Below are 17,524 nucleotides of genomic sequence, written 5' to 3'. Positions count from 1 at the left end.
AGGAAATACATAATTATACATGTAAGTAGTTAACATGGAGACTAAAATAGTAAAACAACACATATTAGCTTCTTCCTCCATCTCCTCCATGAACCTTTAAGCTCCTCTGCCTGCAACAAACGCCCTTTCTTTGAACTCCAAGGGCCTACTCTTTCTCATACCTGACTGCACCCTGTGGTTCTGTTCTCCAAGTGTTGGAACTTATCATATCCTGTTATCTTCTCTCCCCAACTAGACTGAAGATAGATGAAGATCATATCTTCTCAATTTTCTATACCCCTCAAAGCACCTGGCACAAGGCTGACCCACTGTAGATGCTGACTGGGCACTTGCTATAACTTAAATTTAGAGAACCCCATTCTCTGTTATGACTAATATTTAAGGTATCTCATCCCACAGGTAAGAACCATTCAGTGGCTGGTGGAAACTATAAACCTTCCACTTTGGGGTAACCCTGAAGAACCTCAGGGGCTTTCTTGACTTCCACCGATGATGAATGGAGGGCCTGACTTAGCATTCCTACATGGGACCCAAGTCTAGCTTCTTCAAAGCTGGTCAGTAGTTGGGCTCAGAGCACCTTACAGCACACACAGGATGGCCCATGGTGCCAACATGCCCCAAATAATCTGAAGTTACCTCCAGGGTGTGTGGTGGCCTCATTAGCCATGGAAGGTTAGAGTCAAGAGCTGGCTGTGCTCAGGCAGCTTGGGTTTGACTTGCCGTGCTGGGGAACATCACAGGCTGCCATGGCTAAGAATTCCTCCCTCCAGGAGAAAATTAAGCAAATCTAGAAAAATAGTGGTGTTTCCCAGGCATCAAAGACCCTGGTTCTCAGCATGTGGCTCCTGTGCCAGGAATGTTCTTCCCACCAGTTCACCTGGCTTTTTTCTTACTTGCTTTCAGGTGTTGGGTTAATTCTCTCTCCCCCAGAGGAACCAAGTGTCTGGCTAGAACACACTGACCACACCCTGACTTCTCTGCTGCCTTCAACACAATTGTAATTAAGTAACTATCTGTCTTCCACTGTAAAAGGCAAGGTCCATGTGTTTACAGAACAGCCCGTCTCGTGTTCCCTGCTGTATCCCCAGCGTTTAACACGGCCTGGCCCTGAGAAAGCATGCAGAAACATTTATTTAGATTGAATGAGTAAATAAATCAGTTAGCTAAAGTACTTTGCTGACCTGATCTTAGGTGCTTTACCAGAGATCCCACTTTTATAACTGTTCCTGAAGCTTCGTGCCCCAGCACCATGGGCTTTTTCACAACAAAATTCCCTATCCGACCGTGCTGCCAGTAGTGGACATCTGAGCCGCAGATCCCAACGGAATGCATCTTCAGCAGAACCTCTGATGGGAGGAGGAAGGAGAACACAAGTGAGGGAAGGAACGAGCACTCTATTACCCTGAAGCACCAGGGGTTTTCCTTCTGGACAGGAGGGGGCTTAGTCTCAAAGGCCAGGTACCAAATTTAGACCACAAAGGAAATAAGCTAAATAGCAATGGCAATTAAGTCTTGCAGGCCAAAGAAAAAAAAGGTTCCACAGTGCAAAATAACTGCATGTGACTAGCTACTGTGCTCAGTTTTCTGGTTAAATGCTAGATGTTGCTGTCAAGGTATTTTTCTCAATGTGGTTAACATTTAAATCAGTAGACTCTGAGTAAAGCAGATGACCCTCTATAATGTGCATACACTTCATCCAGTAAGTTGAAGGCCTTAAGAGAAAAGATGGGGGCCTCTGGAAGAAGGAATCCTCCTCAAGACTGCAACTTCAACTCTTACCTGAACTTCCAGCCTGCTGGTCAGCCCCACAAATTTCAGACTTGCCAGCCCTGGCACTCATGAGCCAATTCCTTAAAACTAATCTCCTCAGCCCTCTTTATGTATACATTTGTAATAAATTTGTACATAAATAAATATATATAATAAATCTCTCTCCTTTCTCTTGTGGTTCTGTTTCTCTGGAGAACTCTAAAGCACTGCATAAACAAGATAATTATTAACAGAAATGTATCAACAACCTAAGAGAAAAACCTGTTTTCAAAGAGATAACTATTTGCAGACAATTAATATGCTCTGCCTGATTCTTATTCTTGAGAGGGACATTCATAGAACCTAGGCTCGGCAAAACATTGTGTGCCATCAGGCTGGTTCTTCATGCCTGCTGTTCGGTTACAAAGTACAGCTATCATTTAAACCACCCAAAGATCTCCGTTGGCATTTCCCCTTCACAGGTTTGAATGAAGTAAAATTCAATGGTATTGTTGTTGTCAGTTTTACAAGTTAAAAATAATGATGCTTCTGGGCCCCTTTGCTAAAATAAATTCTAAAGAATTACTGGCCTAGTCTGATGGAGATGGCCATGTCACAGATTTCTCCCTGAGAACAATCTCTGCCTTAGAAAGACAGAGACCCAGAACTCTGCCATGCCCTCAGGAGTCTTACACAACATCCTGGCCACAAACCATGAGTGGTGATCCACCGGGTGTGGCTCTACAGAACGTTCTCTGTCCTCAGTTTTGGTAAACAGAGTTTAGAAATGGCAGGGTCAATTCTGAGGTTAAAGGTAGGGGAAATCATCTGAGGTAGAATTATCTCAGTTTCCTCTCTTGAAGTTACCAATTTGTAATAAGATTAAATTTGACTTGCTAGAACTAGCTGAAACGGACCCGTCATTTTGCCTTCCAATTCAGTGAGGTGCACCTTTCACTTTTCTGAACATACTATCTTGGTGAAAATGCTTAAGCCCTAAATATACGTTACTTGTTAAACACTGACCGAAACTGACTTTTGAGTAGCAAAGCTCTGGAGGTTCCAGGAAAGCTGGCTTCAGTCTGAGGTTCACACAGAAGCTACAGTTCTGGGGTATGGTGCGGCAAGGTGGGGGAGCACAATACCCCAACTCACCTAGGACAGAAGGGACCTGAGTGGCTAGGTGTGGGATGAGCTCTTTATAGACCCTCTGCTCCTCACCCCCAGCCTCACTTCAGAGTCCTGCAGATTATGAAGCAGAACTCTAGGGATGGGAGGGATTGGAAACTTGGCAGTAGGGTTCTGCCCCCACCATGACCTCCCCCAGATGCAGATACCACCCCAGGAAACGTGCAGGTCAGCTCACGCCTTGGCCCAGCATGCTGGCCCCGTGAGAGGCCCACAGGATTGGAGCAAAGGTGGCGGGGAACCCTGCCCCAGTGCTCACCTACTTTGTGCACCTGGTTGATTAGGGTAGTGAGTCAGGGCTCCATGCAGCCCCTCCCCACTGGACAGAAGGTCCTGGTCTTCTTGGAATAATGCTGCCTTTCCTAATTAAAAGATTAAGTTCTATAGACAAATTTTTCAAAGTTTGGGTTTGGGTCAGGGTTAGGACATGATTTGACCATCCAAATAGCAACTTATGGTGGACAGAGGAACCTGACTATGTTGTTATATCACAAGGGGAACTATGCTGCCTTTAGTCCATTTACTAAAGACAATGTACAGCCCTGCATGGTTAACCCTTTCAGTTCCACCACTATTCCTTTCATTTCACATAGTGTCAAGTTGAATCTATGAAGTCAGACTGTGGACAATGCACTGGGTTGAGAGCCTAACAGGAGCACAGTTTTTAACAGAGGCAAAAGTAAGGAACAGTAGGAAAAAGAGGGGTAATGAGCAATGCACGTATCTCCAGGGCAAAACATAGAGAACCATAAAGCAAAAGCTGAGCATACCAAGGACCTACCATTTGGGCCCGGTTCAGGGGTGGGATAGTTCTCCTAAAGGAAACAAAACAGAAAAATCATTTAGCATGTCTGATAACTTTATATCTCATGAACATTTTCAATTTCTGTTTTTTAAACTAAAGTGGAACTTCATCCAAACATTTCTGCTTAAGAGTTCACACAGGCTCAGACCATACTGCTGTTGGGTGGATGGATGTCTGAGGGGGAACACTGAATAGTGCCAACTTCACCCCACCCACCCCTGAAATCTGCCCTGGACTAATAAAAAAGTATGCTCTTTGCACCTGCACAAGGCTCTTTGGGCTGCTTTAGGTCTGTAGATCTGCCCTTTGTATCAGATCCTTTCCTCCCAGAAAGACACATGGTTGGATACAGATTGGTTTGGTCTGGCAAACTCATACAGGCAAAGGATGAGCGTTTCTGGCAGTGGCATGTGAGGGCTTTTACCTCTACATGGTTGCAGAAAGTGTGTGTGTTGCCACTTTTTTTCCTTTCTATTAGTGTACACACTAACATTTGCTCCTTTCTTCCCAAACCTCCCATGTGGTGTTTTAGAGGGCCCTTGGAAACACATAGGGCCTGCATTTTGGCCACTCTCACAGGTTCAAAACACAATCTGAGCTATTCTGGTGTTTACATCTATTACTACTGTTGTTTTACCAAGCTTATTTTTCCATTACCAACTGTCTAGGAACTGGTGACAAGGAGGAAGGAAAGTGAGTAGCCAAGTCCAAGTGTTCATGTTATTAATTCTTTGAAGACAGCCAAAAAGAAGGAAAAGGGATGTAAAATGTTTACTACACCTATGTGCAGACAACACGCTGGGCTTTACACATATCATGGCACGTGGCCCACAGTTTGCAGATGAGAAACCTTTGAGGTGAGGCTGGGAAGTTAAGTAATTCATACTGCCAGAGTGGACAAACCAGGTGTATCTGATTCCCAAGCCTGCCTGCACCCTACTGCACCTCCTCACAGTGGAATGTGCCTTTTCAGCTTCAGGGGTGATTCAAGGAACAGTCAATCAGGTGATGGGAACCCTGGAGCTGCGCCTCCTGCACAGCGCTCATGGAGGAGCTCTGCTGCAAAGCTTGCAGAAAGTTTTCCCCGGAAGCTTTTATGAGCAGCAGTAAGACACTGAGGCTATTTGCCAACAAGATAATTACCCCAGTGCCTTCACTCTCTTTGGTACCAGATACAGCACCTAGCCCTACATGGTGGGGTGGGGGGATATTTTATTTGTTCAATAACTCTCCGTAACAGTGATTCATGGAAGGTCTGAGGTTCTCTCTTGTTTCAGATTATCAGTCTTTTCTACTGCAGTAGCTCAATGCTAATATGAACTCCCTATCTCCAGTGAAACACATTAAAAAAATATTGCTCCCTGTAACACAGCATACCAGCTTTGGCATTAGCACCATGCAAGGCTGCAGTGACTTTCCCAGATACTAGATAATGCTAATTTCACAGATTAGCTAACACTGACCAACTCCTTTGTGTCAGGTCCAGTGCTAAGTGCTATACATGCATCACCCCAGTTCATCCTCACAACAACTCTATGTTATATTTCTCTTATTATCCCATTTTCCATATGAGACTAAGGAATGAGGACATTTAGCAATCTGCCCATAATAACACTGAGGTAGCACAGGGTGGAACTGCATCCAAAGCAGCCTGGGGAGGGAGGGAAGGAGAGAGGGAGGAAGGAAGGAAGAAAGGATGGAGGGAGTAGGAGGGAGGGAGGAGAAAAGAAAGGAGAAGGGAGGGAAGGAGGAAGGAAGAGAGGGAGGGAGGGAGGGAAAGAGGGAAGGAGAGAGGGACGGAGGGAGGGAGGGAGGGAGGAGGAAATCAAGAAACGGGCGATTTGGATAGCTAGCCGTCACCGAAACCTTTCTGAAAGTGCTGATCCCACACCTGGCATTTACATATCAGCAACCACATTTACAACATCAGCAACTGCTGTGTAAAGTTATGTTTCTGTTATATACTAGGTGGGATTTTAAAGTGCAGGTTAAATTTAAACTAAAGACTACGGCCTTTATTTCAGTCTTGGAACGGCACCCCCTTCTTCCCCCTAAAGGCACTAGGAGGCAATTTCTCAGGCACTGAAAGATAATTCACATAATACTTTTCATATTCTTGCCCCCAGCCAGGCCACTCCATCTGGGGGCAGAGAGGTAATAAGTCTCAAGCTCAAAGCAACAAATGGGCACACCAAATAGGCCCTGTGTCACTAATTTGCTCCCTGTAACACAGCATACCAACTTTGGCCTTAGCGACTTTCCCAGATACTAGAGGGTGCTGTGTAGCGGCCTGGCTTCTCCTTAGCAGAATAGATGCTACCCAGAACGTAAACACCTCTCCTGGCAAGCCTACTTGCCTTTTTTGTTGGTTCTCTTTCTGCCGATTCTAATCATCCTTACAACTCAGCTCAGCTCCTGACTCCGCTCTCTGCAGGAGACATGCCACCTTAACACAAAACCAAGTTAAGAGCCAGCCCTTAAGTTCGTTTCTAAGCACAGCCATGGAGCTCAGACTGTTTCAGAAAGTTATCATAGCACAGCTACTAAAAAACACCTGCTTTTTGTTTGTGGTTCCTTGGTATGACGTTGGCTACAATCCTGTTAATACTTAATCTCCTTTTCTGTCTCAGATTTCAGTGGTAATATTCTTTCATTTATTCTATTTCTCATCTATCAAAGTTTTTTGGCTCCCCAAGATCTCAAACACTCGTTTTATCCCCAGAACCCCTTTCTTCATTCCCAAAGGTTTTGCAATCAGGCATATTCAAGGTTTCCTGAACACGATTTTTATCTTTTTTGAGTGATTGTAACAAGGGGATAAAGAGGAGTCAAGTGATGGTTCTTTTCTGTAATTAGGTCAGTTTTCCAGCATTTTCACTCCAAGTCAGACACATATCACATACATACTCTCCCTTCTATCCCCTTCAGGTAAACCCCACCCTTACCCCCAGTAAATCCTACTAATACATCAGGAAGAACTCTCTGTGGGAATATGATATCTCAGGTGCCTGTTGCATCTTATATGTTAACTTGCCTTTCCTAAATATTTTTTCTCTAATTAATCTAAATATGTATTTCCTAAATATATCCTACCAGCCCCCTTTCCTCTACTTCTGCCTGCACATCTGGGCTGCAGCAATGGCCTCAACATGAGGCATAATCAGGGGAAGATACATCTGCCCTCCTCCAGCCAACCTGAGTAGTGCAGTGGTGAAGGACTCAGACTGGAATCACCTGTGTGCAAAACCAGCTAAGTGACCTGGGGGTAGTTACATAACCTCTTTGTGTCCTCAATTTCCTCCTCTGGACACCTAGTAACTAAGTTACTCTTATTAGGAAAGAAATAAATCAAAGTTCTTCTAATAAATAGACATGGAGATACAATGTAGAGCATAGGCAATATAGTTAATAACATATAATAACTTTGCATGGTGACAGATGGTAGCTAAATTTATCCTGGTGATCACTTTGTAGTGTAAATAAATGTCGAATCACTATGTTGTACACCTGAAACTAATACAGTATTGTATGTCCAACAACACTTCAATTTTTTTTTTAAGTTTTTTTTCCAGAATTGGCTCACAGTATGGTTGAACCTGCTCTTGACAACCTTATCCTTTTCCTTTTGAAAAGGGTAAAGTTTTTAAAACTGTTTTGGGGAAAAGTTGTATTTCCCTTGTTTTCATGTCACTATCAAGAGAATTTGCTCTTTGCAAATATATACAACAAAATATTAGCAAATCAAATTCAAAAATACATCAAAAACATCATCCATCATGATCAAATAGGATTTATTCCAGCGATGCAAGGATGGTACAACATTCAAAAATCCATCAACTTCATACATCACATCAACAAAAAGGACAAAAAAAAACCATTATCATCTCCACAGATGCTGAAAAAGCATTTGACAAAATTCAATACCCATTTATGATAAAAAACTCAACAAAATGGGTATAGAGGGCAAGTACCTCAACATAATAAAGGACATATATGACAAACCCACAACCAATATCATACTTAACAGTGAGAAGCTGAAAGCTTTTCCTTTAAGAACAGGAACAAGACAAGGATGCCCACTCTCCCCACTTTTATTCAACATAGTTCTGGAGTTCCTAACCACGGCAATCAAACAACACAAAGAAATAAAAGGCATCCAGATTGGTAAAGAAGAAGTCAAACTGTCACTGTTCACAGATGACATGATATTGTACATAAAAAACCCTAAAGAATCCACTCCAAAACTACTAGAACTAATAACTGAATTCAGCAAAGTTGCAGGATACAAAATCAATACACAGAAATCTGTTGCATTTCTAGATACTAACAATGGACTAGCAGAAAGAGAAATCAGAAAAACAATTCCATTTATAATTACATCAAAAAGAATAAAATATATAGGAATAAACCTAAACAAGGAGGTAAAAGACATATACCCTGAAAACTACAAGACACTCATGAGAGAAATTAAAGAAGACACCAATAAATGGAAATATATCCCGTGCTCATGGATAGGAAGAATTAATATTGTCAAAATGGCTGGCCTGCCTAAAGCAATCTACAGATTCAATGCAAATCCCTATCAAAATACCAATGGCATTCTTCAACCAACTAGAGCAAATAGTTCTAAAATTCACATGGAACTACAAAAGACCCCAAATAGCCAAAGCAATCCTGAGAGGGAAGAATAAAGCTGGGGGGATTATGCTCCCCGACTTCAAGCTCTACTACAAAGCCACGGTAATCAAGACAATTTGGTACTGGCACAAGAACAGACCCACATACCAAAGGAAAGACTAGAGGGCCCAGATATAAACCAAAGCATAAACGGTCAATTAATATAAGATAAAGGAGCCATGAATATACATTGGGGAAATGACAGCCTCTTCAACAACTCGTGTTGGCAAAACTGGACAGCTACATGCAAGAGAATGAAACTGGATTATTGTCTGACTCCATACACAGAGGTAAACTTGAAATTGATCAAAGATCTGAATGTAAGTCATGAAACCATAAAACTCTTAGGGAAGAAAACATAGGCAAAAATCTCTTGTATATAAACATGAGCAACTTTTCCTGAACGCATCTCCTCGGGTAAGGGAAACAAAATAAAACATGAACAAATGGGACTACATCAAACTAAAAAGCTTCTGTACAGCAAAGGACACCATCAGTAGAACAAAAAGGCATCCTACAGTATGGGAGAATATATTTGTAAATAACATATCCAACAAGGGGTTAACATCCAAAATATATAAAGAACTCACATGCATTAACACCCAAAAAGCAAATAACCCGATTAAAAAATGGGCAGAGGATATGAACAGACAATTCTCCCAAGAAGAAATTCAGATGGCCAACAGGCACATGAAAAGATGCTCCACATCACTAATTATTAGGTAAATGCAAATTAAAACCACAATGAGATATCACCTCAAACCAGTTAGGATGGCCAACATTGAAAAGACTAGGAACAACAAATGCTGGCAAGGATGTGGAGAAAAGGGAACCCTCCTACATTGATGGGAATGTAAATTAGTTCAACCATGTGGAAAGCAGCAGTATGGAGGTTCCTCAAACAACTAAAAATAGAAATACCATTTGACCCAGGAATTTCAGATTCAAAAAGACATATGCACCCCTATGTTTACTGCAGCACTATTTACAATAGCCAAGAAATGGAAGCAACCTAAGTGTCCATCAGAAGATGAATGGATAAAGAAGGTGTGGTACATATACACAATGGAATGCTATTCAGTCATGAGAAGAAAACAAACCCTACTATTTGCAACAACACAAATGGAGCTAGGGGGTATTATGCTCAGTGAAATAAGCCAGGCAGAGAAAGACAACTACCAAATGATTTCCCTCATTTGTGGGAGTATAACAATAAGGAACAAAACAGCAGCAGGCTCAGACTCAAAGAAGAGACTAGAGGTTAGCAAAGGGGAGGGGTGGGGGAGGATGGGTGGGGAGAGAGGGAGAAGGGGATTGAGGGGTACTATGATTAGTACACATGGTGTGTGGGTGGTCACGGGGAAGACAGTGTAGCACAGAGAAGACAAGTAGTGACTCTCTGGCATCTTACTACACTGATGGACAGTGACTGCAACGGGGTATGGGGGTGACTTGATAATATGGGTGACTGTAGTAACCATAGTGTTTTTCATGTGAAACCTTCATAAGAGTATATATCAATGATACCTTAATAAAAAATTAAAAAATAAACAGACTTTGCTCCTCAAAAGACTAGAATCTGGAAGAAAGTGAAGTAGAATTCCAGCAGTATTCCAGGCTTAATTCTATCAGCTATGGGAAAGAGTGTAAAGAGTGGCCAGAGGCAAGGCTCTGAGAAGGTGCACCAGCCTTGCTCAAGGTCCCTGTGAGACAGGGACGGTGGGTGTAGTCAGAGTAGGGTGAGGGCCTCTGGGGAAAAGCAGGGCGGAATATTTACAATGAGAGCAATGTAACAATGGGCAAAGAAGTCCCCATTGAAACTCTGTTAAGCATAATGCAAAGTCACGGTCACACTAATTCTCTAGGGAAAGACACCTAAGAATATAGACATCTTCAGTGAGATCAGTTAAAGGTCAAAAGGCCAGAAGCAACCTGACCTGGAATGTTTGAGTGGTCTGCAAGGGTATCAGCATAACCCATGACTCCACTGTCAGCCCTAGCAATCAGACTATGACCCAGCCCACCTTCAGGACAGGGCAGGTGATGCAAGTCCACACCCCCAAGTTTTTTTCATGTTTGCAAAAAATCCTCAACTGCCTATAAAACCCCCTAGACAGCACACCACTACGGGCTCTCTTGTCCCGTCCTGGTGTGAGCCGGGAGCTCTATTCTCTCACTTTATTTCTAAATAAAAGCCTGTACCTTGCTCTTCTACCTTGAGTGTTTGTGAAGCTCATTCTTTGGCTTTGTGAACAAGAACCCTGGCATCACCTGCAGCCCCACATTTGCTACCTGCTCCCTCCTGCTGAGACAGGGAGCATAGGCTTAGACAGAGTAGCATGAGGGCCTCTGGAAAAACAAAAGTCAAGATATTTACAGTCAAAGCAATGTAACAATGTAAAGTCCCTATTGAAACTCTGTGTTCAGCATTATGCAAAGTCAAGGTCACACTAATTCTCTAGGGTAAAGATACTAGACTAAGAATATAGACATCTTCAGTGAGATCAGTTAAAGGTCAAAAGGCCAGGAGCAATTTGGCCTGGAATGTTTGAGTGTTCTGCAAGGGTCTCTCAGCATAACCCATGACTTCACTGTAAACAGCCCTAGCAAACAGACAACAACCCTGCCCACCTTGAGGGCAGGGCAGATGGTAACAAGTCCACACCCTAAGCCCTCAGTTCCCAAAAGTCCTCAACTGCCTATAAATCCCCTAGACAACACACCACCCTGGGCTCCCTTGTCCCCTCCTGGCATGAGCCAGGAGCTCTTTCCTCTCACTTTATTTATAAATAAAAGCCTGTACCTTGCTCTCCTACTTTGAGTGTTTGTGAAGCTCATTCTTCAGTTTCATGAACAAGAACCCCAGCATCACTGCCAGGTTCTCCTGTCAACCTGTTGTTGGCTGGCTGCCCTCCACACTTAAGGAAAGCAAAGCAGACCTTATTTTTGCTTTCCTCCTTCCTCAAATTTCCCCCTCCCTTGAGTACTTAAGGGTTGTTTTGAGGGCAAGAGGAAAAACCAGAGATTTTGTAATTGGCCATTTTGTCATAAAATACTTTGTTCTAGCCTCGTTGGTCTTGGCAAATCCAGGGTCAAAATAGAAGGGTCAGCCACTCTCCCGAAGTCCACTGAGCTGGTCTCCAGCCAACCTTCCTCTGCTGATAACAATCCTTCTAAAATGCAAATCCGTTCAAATGCTCCAGTATCCCTGTAAAATTCTGACCCCCTCATGTTGTGCCCATCATGTCTCCTTGTAAGCTTCCTGCATTTCCCAAAACCACTGCACTCAATTTCTCACCTCATAGGGGTCATTTCTCTGCTGGCTGATCCCTTTCCTTCAAGATTCCACATGAGGCCTAAAGGGAGGGGAAGACAGGCATCTGGGATGATTTCCCAATTCCCGTGGTAACTTGAAAAGATTCAGGTTTGGATGGGTTGGGGCTGTGGTGTCTGGGGGCATCGAGGGGCTGTTTAATAGGCAGCTGCATTCCTAGGACTGGTGGTTGAAGTGTAGGTCAGGGATAGAGATGCAGGAACATGAATCATGAACATGGAGTGAAACAATCACCTCCTACAAGAAGTTCCCTGTCCTCACCAGGCTGGGAAGGTGACCCCTTCCTCTCCCTTGAGCTTCCACAACACCTAGAATTGAATCCCTACAGAGGGTTAAAGGACTATTTAATGCTCAGCTATGATAAAGTCAACAATTTCCTAATTCAAAATGTATGGACATAACCATACGTGAACCTATCAGATGATTATGAATTCTCTGAACTTTGATAAGTGCACTAGCCTTTTAGTAACATTGGCTAAGTGTGCACTGTGTTGAACATTTATATGCAACATGATATATATTTATATTTATACATAAACATTCAAATGTAATTGAACTTTTTTTTTTGAGCTCAATATCACTTTGCAAAATCTGAACTTATCTTCTCCAGTAATTAATGTTGTTAGTGTAAAAATGGCTTGGGGAAAACTGCCAGCCTTAACAGCCACACTAAAAGACTTATCAAGGTGATGCCAATACTGTATCTGAGTTCACAGTTCTCCTCCTCTTTAATTTCTGTTATGCAATTTTAAAAGAGAAATTTCCCCTACACGTATAATTTTCATCCTTCCCCTCAGAATAGGACTACCTGTACCACTTCTCTTAGCAGTACCAGGCCTTACTACATAATATGTTAGAATTCTATTTGTGGTACTATTGACTGCTCCAGCATTTAGGGGAAAACATAAGCTTTGCGCCTCTTGGCCTTTTGCAGACAAAGGCACTGCCCCTCCACAGCAGCTGGCAGAGATGCTAGTGTTTTCTGGATTTCATTTCCTGTTTATCTGGTTTGGTTTGGTTTTATTGTTCAAATATAATTAAGATAAAGGGAAGGGAAGTATTTCTTTGGGCTATTTGCTACTACCTGATTTCTCTTTTTCAGAAGGAATTTTAGATTCTGTTTTCAGTCTCAAGTGCCTCTGATTGATAATAGCTGCTGTATTAAAGGGTTAAGCAGCTTGCATTTCCTCACTCCCGAGTAAACCCCCAGTTAGTTTAATTAGACTGCTCCTAGAAGCCTGTCCAGGCCCTTTAAATCTGATCCTATAGAAGCAGCTGGCTCTGTCAACTAGGGGCAAAACTAACCAGAAGAGACCTGATGTTCAGGACCAGTTGGCTGCTGGTGTTCATGCCCCCTCATTACACAATCCCCTCATCCTCACCCAAAAGTCTCAGATATAGACTTCACCCAACAGTAAAATACATATGCAGGGAGGAGATATTTTGCATGTGTTATATTACAGATATAAAATTACCTTAGCTTTTGGATTATTGAAGATTCAAAGCAATTCTTCTGACCAAGGGTACATTTCCTTGAAGGGCAAAGCTCAAGAAACAGTTCATGAGACACTGATCAATGTCTAAACTTGATTTTGATGCATTATTTTCTCCATCCTTTATAACTAAACATTAGCCCATCATTCTTAAAATAAATTTAATTTGTTATTTCTTGACAAAGCTAATGATTGAAGTTCAGAATTTGCCACCCCAAAAGATATTTCTTTGGCATAAGGATTGTTTCAGGATGATTATTTTTAAGAAACAGCAAACAAACCTAAGTGTCCATCAGTAGTAGATGAAAGGATAAAGATGTGGTACATACATACAATGGAATACTATTTAGTCATAAAAAGAAAAGAAATCTGGGGAGGAGCCAAGATGGTGTCGTGAGTAGGGCAGCAGAAATCTCCTCCCAAAACCATATATATTTTTGAAAATATGCCTCCTAAAAGTGAGACCAGAAGACACAGTACAACAGCCAGGCTACATCTACTTCTGCGAGAACTCAGCACCTCACAAAGGGGGTAAGATACAACCTGCAGCCCGGAGGGACCCGAGCGCCCTCACCCCCAGCTCCCTGGTGGGAGGAAAGGAGTCAGAGCGGGGAGGGAGTGGAAGCCCAGGACTGCTAATCAACCAGCTCTAGTAATCTGCACCGGGAGCACAGACACACATCGCATGGTGTGCTGGATATTAGGGAAACAGAAAAGTAAAATCTGCGAGCAGGTCCCCACAGCCGGCTCCCCTGGGACAAAACAAAAGCGAGTGCTTTTTGAAAGTCTTAAAAGGACAGGGGCCTCACAGCTGGGTGGAATTGTCCTGGCACACTCAGCCCAGCAGGCTGGGAATCCTGAGGAACCTCAGGGGCCCCAGCCCCCTGGATGGCAATGCAGCCCTGAAGCCCTTCATGATGATAAGCAGCCTGCCATTCATTCCCCCATGCTGGCACAGCCCTGCCACAGTGGCGAAGCAGCCAGAGAGCGGTGGAGCCCACAGCACCCACCCAGAGTCTCCTCCGGGCGCACAGCTGCCCAGGTGAGACCCAGAGACTGCCACTGGTGCGCAGCTGCCTGGCACAGGCAGAGGAAACCAGGGCAAGGTGTGAAGGTGTGCTGTTCTCACAGAAGAGCACACCCAGCATGCCTGCCTCTCTCTGCAGGGCTCTGAGCTACCCTGGGGGCGGCCTGGCCCGCAGCAGCTGAGGGGATTAACCCGGAGGCTGCTCCTGGTGTGCAGGTAACCAACACAGGCAGCGGAGAAGGGCAAGGCAACTAGCAAGCAGGAAGGGACTTTGTTCTCCCAGCTGACACACATGCCACCTGCCCACTACCACCTCTATTGCCATGAAAAGGCAGAAGAATTTGATCCAGTCCAGAATTACCCAGATAACCCCCAAGAGAGGGCCGGGGAGATAGATATAACCGATCTTCCTGAAAAAGAATTCAAAATAAAGGTCATAACCATGCTGATGGACCTGCAGAGAAATATGCAAGAGCTACGGGATGAAGTCAGGAGGGAGAATACAGAAGTAAAATAATCTCTGTAAGGACTTAAGAGCAGACTGGATGAGGTGCAAGAGACTGTTAATGGAATAGAAATCAGAGAACAGCAACACAGAGAAGCTGAGGCAGAGAGAGATAAAAGGATCTCCAAGAATGAAAGAATATGAAGAGAACCATGCGACAATTCAAACAGAAAAATATTCGCATTATAGGAGTACCAGAAGAAGAGAGAGAAAAAGGGATAGAAAGTGTCATTGAAGAAATAATTGCTGAAAACTTCCCCAAACTTGGGGAGGAAATAATCTCTCAGACCATGGAAACCCACAGATCTCCCAACACTAGGGACCCAAGGAGGACAACACCAAGACATATAATAATTAAAATGGCAAAGATTACAGACAAGGACAGAGTATTAAAGGCAGCCAGAGAGAGAAAATAGGTCACCTACAAAGGAAAACCCATCAGGCTATCATCAGACTTCTCAACAGAAACTTTACAGACCAAAAGAGAATGGCATGATATATTTAATGCAATGAAACAGAAGGGCCATGAATCAAGAATACTGTATCCAGTGTGATTATCATTTAAATATGAAGGAGGGATTAAACAATTCCCAGACAAGCAAAAAGTTGAGCAAATTTCCCTCCCACGAACCACCTCTACAGGATATTTTAAAGGGACTGCTCTAGATGGAAGCACTCCTAAGGCTAAAGAGATGTCACCAGAGAAAATAAAATCACACCAAAAAAGCAGACCAACCAAATACTAACTAAAGGCAAAAAATAAAATCAACTATTCACAAAAGCAGTCAAAGGAAATACAAAAGAGCACAGAATAAAACACCTAACATATAAAGAATGGAGGAGGAGGAATAAGAAAGGAGAGAAATAAAGAATCATCAGACTATGTTTATAATAGCTTAATAAGTTAAGTTAGAGGATAGATAGTAAAGAAGCTACCCTTGAACCTTTGGTAACCATGAATCTGAAGCCTGCAATGGCAATAAGTACATATCTTTCAATAATCACCCTAAATGTAAATGGACTGAATGTACCAATCAAAAGACACAGAGTAATAGAATGGATAAAATAGCAAGACCCATCTATATGCTGCTTACAAGAGACTCACCTCAAACCCAAAGACATACATAGACTAAAAGTGAAGGGATGGAAGAAGATACTTCATGCAAACAATAGGGAGAAAAAAGCAGGTGTTGTAGTACTTGTATCAAACAAATAGACTTCAAAACAAAGAAGTAATAAGAGATAAAGAAGGGCATTACATAAACATAAAGGAGTCAGTCAGTCCAACAAGAGGATATAACCATTATAAATATATATATTTATATATATATATATATATGTATGTATATATATATATATGCATCCAATACAGGAGCACCAACATATGTGAAACAAATACTAACAGAATTAAAGGAGGAAATAGAATGCAATGCATTCATTCTAGGAGACTTCAACACACCACTCACTCCAAAGGACAGATCCACCAGACAGAAAATAAGTAAGGACACAGAGGCACTGAACAACACACTAGAACAGATGGAACTAACAGACACCTCCAGAACTCTACACCCAAAAGCAGCAAGATACACTTTCTTCTCAAGTGCACATGGAACATTTTTTAGAATAGACCACATACTAGGCCACAAAAAGAGCCTCAGTAAATTTAAAAAGATTGAAATTCTACCAACCAACTTCTCAGACCACAAAGGTATAAAACTAGAAATAAATTGTACAAAGAAAACAAAACAGCTCACAATTACTGAAACTAGTAAAAGAAGAACTAATGAGGCCCAAAGTCAGCAGAAGGAGGGACATAATAAAGAACAGAGAAGAAATAAATAAAATTGCAAAGAATAAAACAATAGAAAAAATCAATGAAACCTAGAGCTGGTTCTTTGAGAAAATAAACAAAATAGATAAGCCTCTAGCCAGAGTTATTAAGAGAAAAAGAGAATCAACACACATCAACAGAATAAGAAATGAGAAAGGAAAGCTCACAACAGACCCCACAGAAATATAAAGAATTATTAGAGAATACTATGAAAATCTATATGCTAAGAAGCTGGAAAACCTAGAAGAAATGAACAACTTCCTGGAAAAATACAACACAGAAAATCTAAACAGACCAATTACCAGCAACGAAATTGACTCGGTAATCAAAAAACTACCCAAGAACAAAACCCCCGTGCCAGAAGGATTCACCACTGAATTTTATCAGACATATAGAGAAGACATAATACCTATTCTCCTTAAAGTTTTCCAAAAAAATAGAAGAGGAGGGAATACTTCCATACTCATTCTATGAAGCCAGCATCACTCTAATACCAAAACCACACAAAGACCAGACCAAAAAAGAAAATTACAGACCAATATCCCTGATGAACATAGATGCAAAAATACTCAACAAAATATTAGCAGAAAAAAATATAGGCAAAAATCTCTGGGATATAAACATGAGCAACTTCTTCATTGAACATATCTCCCCAGGCAAGGAAAACAAAAGCAAAAATGAACAACTGGGACTATATCAAACTAAAAAGCTTCTGGACAGCAAAGGATACCATTAGTAGAACAAAAAGACATCCTACAGTATGGGAGAATATATTCATAAATGACATATCTGATAAGGGGTTGACATCCAAATTATATAAAGAGCTCACACACCTCAAGAAACAAAAAGCAAATAAGCCAATTAAAAAATGGGCAGAGGAGCTGAATAGACAGTTCTCCAAAGAAGAAATTCAGG

The 17,524-nt window shown here is 42.1% G+C and overlaps 1 protein-coding gene across 1 annotated transcript in view; it reads right to left on the bottom strand.

Annotated features, from left to right (window-relative positions):
- The window catches only part of SORD (sorbitol dehydrogenase), a 38,733-nt gene that overhangs the window by 14,513 nt on the left and 6,696 nt on the right, over positions 1-17,524 (bottom strand). Inside the window, exons 2-3 of the mRNA XM_037022155.2 lie at positions 3,719-3,752; positions 1,182-1,346 (exon numbers count right to left, since the gene is read on the bottom strand). Coding sequence (XP_036878050.1) covers positions 1,182-1,346; positions 3,719-3,752 — 199 coding nt within the window. The remainder of the gene's footprint in view (positions 1-1,181; positions 1,347-3,718; positions 3,753-17,524) is intronic.

This window comes from Manis javanica, chromosome 8 (assembly GCF_040802235.1).
Source record: "Manis javanica isolate MJ-LG chromosome 8, MJ_LKY, whole genome shotgun sequence".
In the NCBI taxonomy this organism is placed as follows: Eukaryota; Metazoa; Chordata; class Mammalia; order Pholidota; family Manidae; genus Manis; species Manis javanica.
Note: the sequence above shows the minus strand (reverse complement) of the source record. Positions and strands in the feature narration are given on the sequence as shown.